Genomic DNA, 14,851 nt, shown 5'->3' with positions numbered 1-14,851 from the left:
GCTACTCACATTAAGAATACTCATTCTGCTTCTGGTTATATGAAACTAGAGGCCCGGTGCATGAAATTTGTGCACAGGGTGGGAGGGGCTGGGAGTTGTCCCTCAGCCCGGCCTGCACCCTCTCCAATCTGGAACCCACAGGGATTGGGCCTAAACCGGCAGTTGGACATCCCTCTCACAATCCAGGACTGCTGGCTCTTAACTGCTCGCCTGCCTGCCTGCCTGCCTGCCCCTAACTGCTTCTGCCTGCCAGCCTGATCGCCCCCTAACTGCTCTCCTGCCAGCCTGATTGATGCCTAACTGCTCCCCTGCCGGCCTGATAACCCCCAACTGCCCTCCCCTGTCAGCCCGATGGCTCCCAACTGCCCTCCGATCCTGGTCTGATCACCCCCAATTGCCCTGCCCTGCAGGCCTGGTCGCCCCCAACTGCCCTCCGATCCTGGTCTGATCACCCCCAATTGCCCTGCCCTGTAGGCCTGGTCGCCCCCAATTGCCCTCCGATCCTGGTCTGATCAGCCCCAATTGCCCTGCCCTGCAGGCCTGGTCGCCCCCAACTGCCCTCCCCTGCCAGCCTGATTGATGCCTAACTGCTCCCCTGCCGGCCTGATCACCCCCAACTGCCCTCCCCTGTCAGCCCGATGGCTCCCAGCTGCCCTCCGATCCTGGTCTGATCACCCTCAATTGCCCTGCCCTGCAGGCCTGGTTGCCCCCAACTGCCCTCCCCTGCCAGCCACCTTGTGGTGACTATCTTGTGACGACATCACAGCGGCCATCTTGTGATGATGTCACACAAGGGCGTCGTGCGACGCCACCTAGGCTTTTATTATATAGGATAATTGATTCTGAACTTGACCTTTCACTATAAATGACTATAAAACTAGATAAGAAATATAAGCTAACTTCTTTTCATATTTTTGGACAATACATAGACCAGAACTATATAGGATTCTTGAAAAGAAGATAAATACACCAAATAAGCCCATGCTTAACCCTGTTTTCTTCCTGTGAGTACTTTCTAACCATACCTCAGGAAGGAGGCACTTATGAATAGTGTAACAGTCTTGCTGGGCTGAGGAGGCAAGATGTTGCTCGGGGCTGCTGGAATTTGTGAGGCAGGGCACGAGAGAGAAGACAGCTACATAGAGAGAGGGTCTCAACAGTCTACATGGTTTTCCCCCAGTCCTTTGCTGAGGGCTTGGCTGTGTAAGCAGAGGATGAAAGTAAGGTAGGAAAGAGTGCTATTAGGGGGTGAGATAATAGAGGACATACAATTATAGAATATACTGGAATTACAACATATCCAGAGTGGAAAGATTGCACTAAGCTCCTCAGACATTTCATCATGACTCTAGAAAGGCTGCACATAAGGCATAAGAACCGCATCTAAGAGTAAAGGCCATGACCTAGTACTAAGGACAAAATGAAAATAAATCAGCCCAAATAAATAAATTAATTAATTAATTAATTAAATAAAACCAGCCTGAAAGATATATAATCACCTACCAGCAATTTAGCTGCCTACCAGAACAAAATTCAACATAAGTTTTAAAAACAATATAGACTCCTACAACATATCTTTCATAATGTCTTGCGTATGATAAAAAAAATTATGAAGCATGCAGAGAAGCAGGAAAATATGATCCATCATGAAACACACACACACACACACACACACACACACACACACACACCCCTCAAGATAACTTAGATGGGATTTACAAAGGACTCAGAAAACATGTTTAAAGGCTTAAAGGAAAAGATAAGAGATAATAAAGAAGCAGATTAATCTAAATGGAAACTATTAAAAAAATCAAATGGAAATTCTAGAAGTAAAAAGTGCAATAACTGAAATGAAAGATTTACTGGAATCCTTGACTGGAATCCTTCAGTGTGCGGGCTGGTGCTCTATAGAGTAAGCTTAAAAGACATACTGAAGACTGCGGACGAAAGACTGTGAACTTAAAAACAAAAACTCAAGGACAGAGGAGGACAAAAATATCAACAAAGATCCAGGGACATGTAGGACACAGCTAAAAATCCAACATATATGTAACTGGAATTCCAAAGGGCAGAAAAAAAAGAATAGTATAGAAAAATATATGAAGAAATAATGGTTGAACATTTCTCAAATGGGGTAGGGGAAAGCACTCTAATAATCAATGGATCCAATAAGATCAGGAAACTCCAAGCAGAATAAATATAAAGATAACCAAATATAGGCCAAGCTTAGATTTGCTGAAAACAGCCAGAGACAAAAAGACACACCATAAATAGGGAACAATGATATAAATTATGGCTGACTTTTATTAAAGACAACAGATGTCACAAGACATTGGAACATATATTTAAAGAAATAAATCTTTGAAAGAAAAGTTGTCCACCAGAATTCTATATAGCCAGTTGTTTGGGGACTTTCCCATCCAACAGCTACATGTCTAAAAACCATCTATCAGTCTATCCTTTCAGGCCAAGGAAATATAATGGTTCTGCTCTGTTGATAGTCTTATGTTGCTTCACCATCCCTTGCTCGTTTCCCTTACCTCTGTCCATTCTAGGTTATACTTATACTGAACTAATAAAAATTACTCCAAGTATGCCATCCAATTCCCAACAAGACCCTGACTATTTCAATTTTTTATCAGATCTCATTTAAGTTATGTGTAGAAGTTCTACTACTAGCCATGCAAATATTTGAAAATTTAGCCATAAGAATATTTAAAATCAAATTAGAAAAAGCAGAGGTGCTTCTCTCACTCCAGCTGTTAGAAAATATGTGAGTAAATGATTTCTAGAATTGCTTACTCTACAGGAAACAATCCCTGTGAATTTATCTGTTTTGCCAGCCCTTTAAATAAAATACGTATGTTCCCTGGAAGGTATCTAACATCTACTGTAAGACATAGAACTCTGATGGTGACATTGTGCAGGAGTCCCATACTTCCTCATGTTGGTGTATCAGGAGTAGCACAGTTTAGGATATAGGCTGAGATGTCTATGTTTGATTATCAGCATATCCTATCATAAAGCAGATATAAGATTTTGATTACTAGAGCTCTCAAAGTACAAATATAGATCACCCTTCTGAGATATATCTTAGATGTTATTTGCAATGTGGGTGTGTTCCTCTTTTAAAGATAGGATTCCCACCAAACTGGCATGAAATGGAAAAAAAGCAAACCCCACACATCTGTGAGATTGCATGAAAATAACCTGTCAACAGAGAGGCAACAATAGTTGCAGAGCACCCCACTGGATTTACCTTTGAAAATTGATGTGAAGCCTAATTCCTTCTAAATATGACCCCATTCTAATGGCCAATATGATCTTTTATTTTAAAACTAGGGGCCCGGTGCACGAAATTCGTGCACTGGGTGTGTGTGTGTGTGGGGGGGGGAGTGTCCCTCAGCCCAGCCTGCCCCCTCTCACATACTGGGAGCCCTCAGGCGTTGACCCCCATCACCCTCCAATCGCCTGATCGGCCCCTTGCCCAGGCCTGACGCCTCCGCCAGAGGTGTCAGGCTTGGACAAGGGACCCCCATCTCCCCCTGATCACTGGCTCTGGCCCCCACCCAGGCCTAAGGCCTCTGGCCCAGGAATCATGCCTGGGCAGGGGACCCCCATCTCCCTCTGATCGCTGGCTCCACCCCCCGCCCAAGCCTGACGCCTCTGACCCAGGCTTCAGGCCTGGGCAAGGGGACCATCATATCCCCCCAATCCCCGGCTCCGCCCCCCACCCAGGCCTGATGCCTCGGCCAGAGGAGTTGACCCTCATCACCCTCCCATCACTAATCACCAGATTGGCTCCTTAACCAGGCCTGAGGCCTCTGGCAGAGGTGTCAGTCCTGGGCAGGGGACCCCCAGCTCCCCGTGGTTGCAGGCTCCGCCCCTGCCCAGGCCTAACGCCTCTGGCTGAGGCGTCCGGCTCGGGCAGCAGGGACCCGCAGCTGCAGCGGCCCCGCGATCGTGGGCTCCGCTTTAGGCCCAGGCAAGGGACCCCTAGCTCCCGGGACTGCCAGCTTCGACCGTGCCCAGCTCCCATCGCTGGCTCCACCCCTACTTCCTGCTATCACTGGCCAGGGCGGAAAAGGCACCTGATTCTCCGATCATGGCTGGGGGGGCAGGGCAAAGGCGGCCCCAGGGCCGCCTTTGCCCTGCCCCCCAGCTCTTAGCTCCCCCCTGGGTTTCCGATCACTGTCAGTGGCAGGGGGCTTCTTCCTGCTTTCCCTTTCGCCTCCCTGCATTGTGCCTACATATGCAAATTAACCGCCATCTTGTTGGCAGTTAACTGCCAATCTTAGTTGGCAGTTAATTTGCATATAGCCCTGATTAGCCAATGAAAAGGGTATCGTCGTACGCCAATTACCATTTTTCTCTTTTATTAGATAGGATAACTTTACATGAACTGAAATATACCTTCAAGAATATAATTAGCACTAAATCAACATTTGGATCAATATTAACCAAATATATATTTTTGTTTGTTAATCCTCACCCGAGGCTATTTTCCCATTGATTTTTAGAGACAGTGGAGGGGGAGAGACAGAGAGAGAAAAACATTGATGAGAGACATACTGATTGGTTGCCTCCTGGTCAGAATCAAGCCTGCAATCAAGGTACGTGCCCTTGACTGGAATCCTTCAGTGTGCGGGCTGGTGCTCTATCCACTGAGCCAAACCGGCTAGGGCTTTACCAACATTTTTATGGGGACAGGGATTTCCTGGTAATCTGCAATTTTCACTATAATCAGCAAAACAAATATAACTAAGAGGTTAGCCCAGGTACCAAATTACATTTGTATAGCAACGTATTTCATTATGTACCCACCATCTTCAGCTAGATAAACTACCGTATCTTCCTTGGAGTTTGAATAAATGGGTTCGATCTCTAGGCCTGTTGGGATGTACACTGGCTCAGAATAAGGAGGAGTCGTATCTATACATATATATAAAAGAGAGAACATTATTTAAATGTGACAAAAATAAAACGGGAAATTTTTATTATACATTTTAAAGTTGTTTATTGATAGGTCTAGGCTAAAATTTAGTTTTGTAAGGGGCCAGAATAGATTTTACTAAGGATTCATTGGCAGTAATGAACATTGTCATACTAACATTTCATTGGCACCTTGATCTAAATCATTATAGTGAATAGTTCATGAGTATTTAGTGTCATAGATTTTATACTAAAGTTCTATTTTCTCCTGGGCACTTGATATCTTTCTGATCCACCTCTGGGAATCTTGCTCCATCTTTTATTCTCCCTTCCCCTTCATCTTCAGCATCTTGCCTGATAATGGTTGTCTCCTAAGCTTATAAACATGTTCCAGTGTTGTAGGGAGCAGCTATAGGGTTAAGCCTCTGACTGACCTGTTAGCAAATCCACAAACAAGTCCCAGTTTAGAGGGCACAGCCCTCTTAGCATAATTAAGCTTGACCTTATGAGTCTCCCTAGATCCTATCTGGGTAGCTAATGGGCTGTGGGAGGTACAGCAAGTGCTGCCAAAACAAGTGAAACTCACAAGAACATTGCAACTATGGTGACCACTCCCTTGTTTACCTCTGGCTATAAAATAAAGGCTCAGCTTGCCCTCTGGATCCCTCACAGCCAGGCACAGGAGATCCACCTAGACCAGTGATGGCGAACCTTTTGAGCTCAGTGTGTCAGCATTTTGAAAAACCCTAACTTAACTCTGGTGCTGTGTCACATATAGAAATTTTTTGATATTTGCAACCATAGTAAAACAAAGATGTATATTTTTGATATTTATTTTATATATTTAAATGCCATTTAACAAAGAAAAATCAACCAAAAAAATGAGTTGGCGTGTCACCTCTGACACGAGTGTCATAGGTTCACCATCACTGCCCCAGCTTATTCTCTTTCGGTCGTTTCTACATCCTTTCGCCAACACTCCCCCCCCCCCCCCCCCCCGCGTCACTGAACCCTTGGCTGTGCTGGCCTGGCACAAAGTGTCTTCTGTCTCCCCAAAGAAAGGCTATCCTTGGACCCCCAACTTCTTTAGCTATACCAGCTTTCCTTTTCTTCATTATTTTTAGGACCAAGTTTCTTAAAAGTTGTCTGAGCCATGCTCAAATGCATGATTTATTTTTGTCTAGGATCTATTTGATTGGAGAAAATGACTTCACAGTCCAACTACCCAAATTGTTCTCACTTTTTAGTAGAACAAGAATTTGATGATGACTCACTATTCTACTCTTTTATTATTGGCTTGTGTGTGTCAGACTATGCTTGGTTCTGGTAATAAATATATTCCTATGGAGGGAGTCAGCCTCTATGATCCCGAATATAGTCATTGAAACAGTAAGAAGAAAAAAAAACAATTTGGTGGTAATACAGAAGTATTCCTGGACAAACATTTTGGGGATTATGTATACAACTGCTTTAGCAACGTAAGTATATCTGACATAATTAATCAGAGTCAAGTCTAGCTACAGAGAAAGCATAGATTGAAATATTGATGTCAATGTGCGTCAGTACACTTTGTCAGTAACTGAATACACAACCAAATAAATTGATAATAAACAATAAAGAAAATTATAACTAAAACTGATCCTCTTATCAGTTGAAAACCTTAATGGACTCAAACCAAAATTAATCATGAACTGATAACATAGCATTGCTTCTGAAAACTTTGGGAATTTCTGCTACTTGCCTTGGTGTATGCTTACCATCAAAAGATACATGACAGCCTGACATCCCAGTTAAAAAAGGAGACTTTTTAATTAATGTTTATGTTCTTAATTATTTAAGAATGGGTAGTCTTTATAGTAAGAAATATGAAACTCTAACACTAAAACTGGAGAATCTACAATAGGGTCAAGTTTGCAGCTTATCAAAGTACTTTTATGATAATTCTATGTTTAGCTTTCTGAAGTGCCAAACTTTTCCAAAAAGGCTGAATGATTTTATATTCCCATCATCAAAGGAGGATTTTGATTTCTCCACATTCTTATCAACACCTGTTATCTGATTTTCATTCCAGTCATCATAGTGTGTGTTACTGTGTTATTAATTTGTATTTCCCTGATAACTAAAGGTGCTGAATATCTTTTCATGTGTTCATTGGCCATGTTTATCTTCTTTGGAGAAATGTCTAGTTAGATCATTTGCACTTTTTAAATTGAGTTGTCTTTTTTAGTGTGAGTTGTAAGAGGTCTATATAAGCCCTTCATCAGATAGCTTGCAATTATTTTCTCCCATTCTGCCAGTTCTATTTTCATTTTCTTGATAGATTTATTTGAAGCACAAAAGTTTTGATGAAATCCAATTGACCCATTTTTGTTGCTGTTACTTGTGCTTTTGATGTTACAGCTATGAATCCATTGTCAGATTCAATGAAAGATTTACTTCTGTTTTCTTCTAAGAGTTTGACCCATTTTTAAGTTAATTTTTCATATGGTGTGTTATTTATCTAGTTGTCCCAGCACCATTTGCTTAAAAGATTATTTTTTCTATTGAACAGAAAAAATACCCTTGTTGAAAATATGTTGCCCACAAACATGGTTTATTTCTAGACTTTTGATTAGATTCATTCATCTATATTCCTATCTTCATGATAGTACAACACCGTCTTGATTATTGTTAATTTATAGTTTTGAAATTGAAAATTGTGAATCTCAAATCGTTCTTTTCACTATTTTTTTTTTCTATTCTAAATTCCCTGAGTTTCCATATCAATTTTAGAATCTGTTTGTCAGTTTCTACAAAGCAGGTAGTATTCTGATGGAAATTGTATTGGACTGACAGATTAATTTGGGGAGAATTGCCATCATAACAATCACAAATTTTCTGATCCACAAACATGGGTGTCTTTTCATTTATTTAGATTTTAAAATTTTTCTTTCAACGATGTTTTGTAGTTTTCAGAGTATAAGTTTTACACTTTTCTTAAATTTATTCCTATATTATTCTTTTGATGTTATTGTGAATGAAACTGTTTAAGTTCATTATAGTATTATTCATTATAAATGTATAGGAATATAATTGATTTTAAAAATATTTATCTTATCTTTCAACCTTGCCAAACTCATTTACTAGTTCTTACAATTGTTTTTCAGTGGGTTGCTGAGCGTTTCTATATACAAGATTATGTCATTGGTAAACAGAAATAGTTTCACTTCTTCCTCTCTAACTAGGATGCTTTTTATTTCTTTTTCTTGCTTAATCACTGTGACTAGAAGCTCCATTACCATGTTGTATAGAAGTGGCAAAAGTGGATATCTTTGTCTTGTTTTTTACCTTATGGGGAAAGCATCCATTCTTTCAGCCTTAAGTATAATATTAGCTGTGAGGTTTCATAGGTGCTCTTTATCATAGCAAGGATTTTGCATTCTCTTCCTAATTTTTTTTGACATAAAAGGGTACTGGATTTTATTTTATATATATTTTTATTGTCTGATTGTATAATTGAAAATGTCCAGAATAGAAAAATCTACAGTGACAAAAAGCAGATTAGTAATTTTACTGTGGGAGGAAAGAATGAGGAATGATTGGTTAATAGGTATAGGGTCTCTTTTGGGGGGGGCATGAAAATGTTCTGGATTTAGAGAGAGATGATAGTTACACAACACAAAAATAGTACTAAATGCTGCTGAATTGTTCACTTTAAAATGGTTAATTTTATGTGATGTAAATTTTACCTCAATTAAAAAAAGTTGTAAGCAGCTTATTGAACAATAACTTTATCAAGAACCACATCCACACTTAAAATTATGACTTCTGAAAAAAATTTATGAACAGTGAAATGGTCTACAGATGTTAGCCACATACATGTCAACTGCGATGTATGTCACCAATAATATGTAAGCCACTACAACACATAAGTCACTTATGACATCCATGCTACTATTGACATGTCACTTATAACATATCAATTTTCAAATGTTGATTGTGACACATCAGTTTCACATGTCCATTGTGACAAAATGTGTCAATTGACACATATGCCAAACCTGACACATCAATTTCAACATATTGCTTTTGACAGGTGTGTTGATCCTGACAGACGTGTCAAATTTGAGGCATGTGTTTATTCTGACACATTGACCACTCTGACATGCACATCAATTCTGACATGTGCACCGAGTATGACACACATGTTCACTGACACACACCAATTCTGATACATGTTAATCATGACACATCTGTTCATTCTGACACAGGTCAATTCTGACACATATGCCACTCTGACACACATGTCAACTGATACACAATAACCAATTGACACGTTTATTCTGACACATGTTGGCATGTTCTTATTCTGGCATATACAGATTTTGACACGTTGATTCTGACACACATGCTGATTTTGACAAGTGTGTTGATTCTGACATACATGTTGCTTATGAAGTGTATATCAATATGACGATGCAGCTTTGTTGGCGGATGTCCATGATCTCTCAGCTGCAGCAGTTTCCAGAAGTTAGCAGTGTTCCAGCTATTAATTTCACAAGGCTGGCTCATCAAAACTAGCGGAGAGTAGGGATCCTGTTACATCAGCATTGGGTCAATATGTGGTTAGCATATCTTTGGTCCTTAGGATTCAGAAGATTGTTTCCTTTGGTCACCAAAACCAAGGCCAGATTATTTAGTCTCCAGAAATTATCAAAGCTTCAAAGTCAGCAGTTTTCACCAGAGGAGGGTGCTGGATTTTATAGAATGCTTTTTCTGTAGCTATTGAGAAGATATACTTTTTGTTTTTTATTCTATTGATATGCTATATTACATTAGTTTATTTCATTACATCAATTACGTTATTTGATTTTTGAATGCTAAACTAACCTTGAATTTCTGAATAAATTCTACTTGGTCATGTTGAATAATTATTTTTATGTGTTGCTAGATTCAATTGAATAGTATTTTTTTGAGAAAATCTGCATCTATATCCATAATACATATTGGTCTGTAGTTTTCTTGTGATATCTTGTTTTGGCTTTGTATACAGGGTAATACTAGTTTCCTAAAGTTTTCCCTCCTCTCCTATTTTTGGAAAAGTTTGTGAAGAACTTGTAGAAACTTTTGATAGACTGTTCCAAACATTAAGTGTTTGGTAGAATTCAGCAATGAAGCTATCTGAGTTTGGGCTTTTCTTTGTGGGTAGTTATTCTATTACTAATTCAATTTCTCTACTTACTATATACCTATTTATGTTTTCTATTGTAGAGGGCTGCCTGGGAGGCACCTAGGCATTTCCTTATAATTATTGTCAATTGAACTCAGAGCATAGGCAGAGCCACGCCCTGGGAATATGCTTCCCCAATAAGGTTGGACATGTTAATCAGGCAGGGGCGGAACTAGATATGTAAATCTAGGCCTTTAAAATAAACCTGCTGTGTGGCTCAGCCCGTTTTTTGCCGCATCTCCATCAGAGAGGATGGCGCCCACCTGGCCCCAGCTTAAACTCTATTTCTGCGTCTTGGTCTTTCTTTAATTTCTTAATCCCCAGCTCCTCCACTCAGCAAATGGACTGTTTCCTTTTCCATGCGGGACATGGAGAAGAGAGAAACAGCCCCCCACATTCTATTTCCTCTTGAGTCAGTTTTAGCAGTCTTGTCTTTCCAGGCATTTATCTGTTACAGCTAAATTATCTAACTCATTGACATCCTTTATTAGTCTATATCTAGTTCTCATTTAATTTGATAAGTACATACTCTTAGATTTCTGGCACAGGCTTCTCAGGACAGTTACATATATCCTCAAATTTTAGAATATTCAAACCTTCAAGTGTTCTCAATCATGGTGATATTTGTTCTGCATTTGAGTTATCTGCCAGAAAGCTTTGCATGCTTACCAAGGATATACAAAATGTAGATATTCCTCCAAAAGGCTTCTCAGCACATTGAAAAGTGCAGTAGTGCCAAGGAGCCACTTAATTTTGTCTTAAGTGGTTGATATCAAAGATAAATATTTGCCACGGGCAGACTGTTTGACTTTAATTACCAGGATGAGCCATTTCCACATGCAGCATCAAGTACTAGTTCAAGTTAATTCACTGTTACATGAACAAAAAATGTTTAGGAATAGAAGGGACTGCAAAATTGCAGTTGTTACATGCACTGCTAGTTGCCCTCCCAATATTCAGTCTTTCTTCTTGTTTGCTTTTATGACAAAAAACCTGTGTGAGGGTGGCATGAGATCCACTAAAGACCCCAATTTTCCAGGCTTCCCTGTGGCCAGGAGTAGCCACATAATATAAAGGGATGTAAAAAGATTACTGGTGAATTTTTTTGGGAAAGCTGTTTTCCTCATAAAAAGGAACAGAATCAATTGGCATGTACATGTTACCCTTTGTTTTTCTTCTTCCTCTTGTATGTTCTTCCTCTTAACAAGGTCTCTTATAAAACAAAAGCTTTTAATTTTGATAAAGTCCAACTTATCAATTTTTCAGTTTATTAATTATGTTTTTGGTGTCAATTCTAAGAACTTGATTAGCTTTCGATTGAAAATATTTTCTATTTTAAAGTTTTATAATTTTATGCTACATTTCAGTCCATGATCCAGTTTGAATTAATTTTTCTTATAAAGCACTAGACTTAAATTGAAGTTCATTGTTTCCTTTTCTTTCTTTTTTTAATCTATAGATGTCTAACATTTGATGAAAATGATAACTTTTCTCCATTGAATTGTTTTTAAAAAATATATTTTATTGATTTTTTACAGAGAGGAAGAGAGAGGAATAGAGTGTTAGAAACATTGATGGGAGAGAAACATTAATCAGTTGCCTCCTGCACATCTCCCACTGAGGATGTGCCCGCAACCAAGGTACATGCTCTTGACCGGAATTGAACCTGGGACCTTTCAGTCTGCAGGCCGACGCTCTATCCACTGAGCCAAACTGGTTAGGGCTCCATTGAATTGCTTTTGCATCTTTGTAAAAAGTCAGTTGGGCATATTTGTTCCTGGGTTCTCTTCTTCCATTGATCTATGCATATCTCTCCACCAATATGACAGGGCTTTGACAATACTATCTATATATATAAAAGCCTAATATGCAAATTGTCCCCTCGGGAGTTTGACCAGGAGACCAGGAGTTCGATTGCTCACTATGATGTGCGCTGACCACCAGGGGGCAGTGCAGAATGAAGGAAGGCCATGGCTGGCAGCCAGAAAGCCCCAATCAGCCCTGATCCCTGGCCAGGCCTAGGGGCCCTACCCAAGCACGAATTTCGTGAAAAGGGCCTCTAGTAGCTATATAAAAAGACCTTGATATCACATAGGCTGATTCCTCCCATTTTATGCTTCTTTTCAAAATTGTTTTAGTTACTCTCAGTTCCTTCACTTTTCCATATAAATTTTAGAACAATCTTTTCTACATCTACAAAACAAATCTTGATAGAAATTGCCTAGAACCTATCCATTTGGGGAGAACTGACACCTTCACTAGATTGAGTTTTTCAATCCATGAACATGGTACATTTCTTGATTTATTCAAATATTCTTTGATTTCTTTTATTAGTATTATATAGTTTTAAGCATACAAATATTATTTAAAATGTTTAAGTGATTGTAATGGTAATGTTCTATATTGTAGTAGGGGTTTGGACTACACAGATATATGCATTTGCTAAAATTCATGGACTGATACACTTAGATTCTTGCATTTCATTGCATGTAAAATTTACGTCAAAAATATAATAATAAAACAAGATTAAATTCTAGCCAATAATATGCATGCTAAAACATTTAAAGTTGGAATATAAGGATGTTTTCAACTTACTTTGAAATAAATAAAAATGAAGATGGTCTGATGGAGAGGGATAGGTAGTTGGCTACATCTGTGATCAAGAAATATGGCAAATAATCTATAATAATAAAAGCATAATATGCTAACTAGACTGGACATCCTTCTGGACGTTCTTCTGGACAACTTTCCAGACGAAACCAGGACTATAAGGGAAGCCCAGGTCCCGGGTGCCTGCCAGTGGCCAGAGGGAAGCCCAGGTCCTGGAGCCAGAGGGAAGCCAGTACCAGCAGCTGCGGGAAGGCAGGCCTACTCTTGCACGAATTTTGTGCATGGGCCTCTAGTTAATAATAAGAATCTAGTTGGTGAGTGTGGGTGTTCCTGTACAATCCTTTCAAATTCTTTTTGTATTTAAATTATTCCATAATAAAATATTGGGAAACGAGAAGTTAAATATAGAATAAGGTTAAAAAAAAACTAAATGAACCAGATATATATAAAAAAATAATGAATAAGAAAACAGCAGAGGAGAAACCAAGATGGCTGCATAGGTAAACACCGGAAATTGCTGCCTCGCACAACCACTTCAAAAATACAACTAAAAGAAAAAACAGACATCATCCAGAACCACAGGAAGGCTGGCTGAGTGGAAATTCTACAACTAGAAGGAAAGAGAAAAGCACACTGAGACTCAGAGGAGGTGCGGAAGTAAAGTGCAGAGGTACGGAGGTGCACGCCGAAAGGGCTGGCAGCTGAGGACACGGTGCACGTGGAGAGGGCTGGAAACTAAGGACACAGTTGTCTTTTTCAATCGGGAAGGAGTCTCAAGCTCCCGACTGCTCTTAACTCCAGTTCCAGGTGAGTCTCTGGGGACCCAGACTCATACAGGGAGAAATGGACTATCTGGCATCGGGCAGAACTCGAGGGCGGCTTTCTCTCAGAGGTGCTTGCAGCGATTACCGGGACACTGAGACACGGGGCCTCTTAGGGTAGGACTGGGGAGCAGCCACAGCTTCTTGCTCTGCCCTGTTGATCCCCTGAGACCCCGCCCCACCCAAGCTTTGCACAGAGGCTTTTGCATATGACAGGCCTTGCCCTTTGCAACCTGAAAATTACCTAACAAACTGCAGCTGAATCAGAGAGACCCAGAACTTCCCAAAGAAGGTCCAAGGCCCCACATTGCTTCACAGCTGGGCCTCATCTGGGCATCTCCAAACCCCAAACAAAAAAGAGGAATCTCTCCATAGCTCCTGCTGGGTAGCCTCAGGCAGAGGCAAGATTAGCACTTCCTTAGAGATCCAAAAGCCAGTGTACCCAGTGGTCAGAGTGGGACCATCCAGATTGCAACTCCTCAGATCCATAAGGGACACACTGAGGGGGCAGACTCAGTGAGCACCAAAGCCCCACTGAAGCAAGTCTTGCCCCAGAAGGGTGTCTCCAGCTCAGAAGTTCTCCCACTGCAGACACAGCTGATTCTCACAGCCAATTGGCCTGGAGGTCAATTCCTCCCAGTGATACCTACAACAATCAAGGCTTAACTACAACAAGACTGTGCACAAAACCCACAAAGGGGTGCACCAAGAGTGTCCACCTCAGGTAATTGGGGAGGCTGAGCCACTGGGCCCTATAGGACACCTAACACAGAAAGCCACTCTATCGACACAGGGAAGCATAAAAAATGCGGAGACAAAGAAATAGGTCACAAATTACAGAAATGGAGGAAAGCAAACTACTGGATATAGAGTTCAAAACCACACTTTTAAGGTTTTTCAAGAATTTTCTAGAAACTGCTGATAAATTTAGTGAGACCCTCAAGAAATCTGGTGAGACCGCCGATAAATTTAGTGAGACCCTCAAGAAATCTAGTGAAACCCTCGAGGTTATGAAAAAGGACCAACTAGAAATTAAGCACACACTGACTGAAATAAAGGATATTATGCAGAGTTCCAACAGCAGACTAGAGGATCGCAAGAATCAAGTCAAAGATTTGAAATACGAAGAAGCAAAAAACACCCAACTGGAAAAACAAAAAGAAAAAAGAATCCAAAAATATAAAGATAGTGTAAGGAGCCTCTGGGACAACTTCAAGCGTACCAACATCCGAATTATGGGGGTGCCAGAAGAAGAGAGAGAGCAAGATATTGAAAACCT

At 40.3% G+C, this 14,851-nt stretch overlaps 1 protein-coding gene across 8 annotated transcripts in view; it reads right to left on the bottom strand.

Annotated features, from left to right (window-relative positions):
* The window catches only part of AGBL3 (AGBL carboxypeptidase 3), an 84,496-nt gene that overhangs the window by 51,587 nt on the left and 18,058 nt on the right, over positions 1–14,851 (bottom strand). For 4 of the 8 annotated variants that reach the window (XM_059711836.1, XM_059711837.1, XM_059711838.1 and 1 more), the window contains exon 5: positions 4,825–4,932. The exons of 3 other annotated variants lie outside the window; for them this stretch is intronic. In XM_059711836.1, coding sequence (XP_059567819.1) covers positions 4,825–4,932 — 108 coding nt within the window. Of the gene's footprint in view, positions 1–4,824; positions 4,933–14,851 lie in introns of those variants that run through there. One more of the 8 variants, XM_059711844.1, reaches the window with a different exon arrangement.

This window comes from Myotis daubentonii, chromosome 10 (genome assembly GCF_963259705.1).
Source record: "Myotis daubentonii chromosome 10, mMyoDau2.1, whole genome shotgun sequence".
Classification (NCBI taxonomy): Eukaryota; Metazoa; Chordata; class Mammalia; order Chiroptera; family Vespertilionidae; genus Myotis; species Myotis daubentonii.
This window is presented reverse-complemented; position numbering and strand designations above follow the sequence as displayed.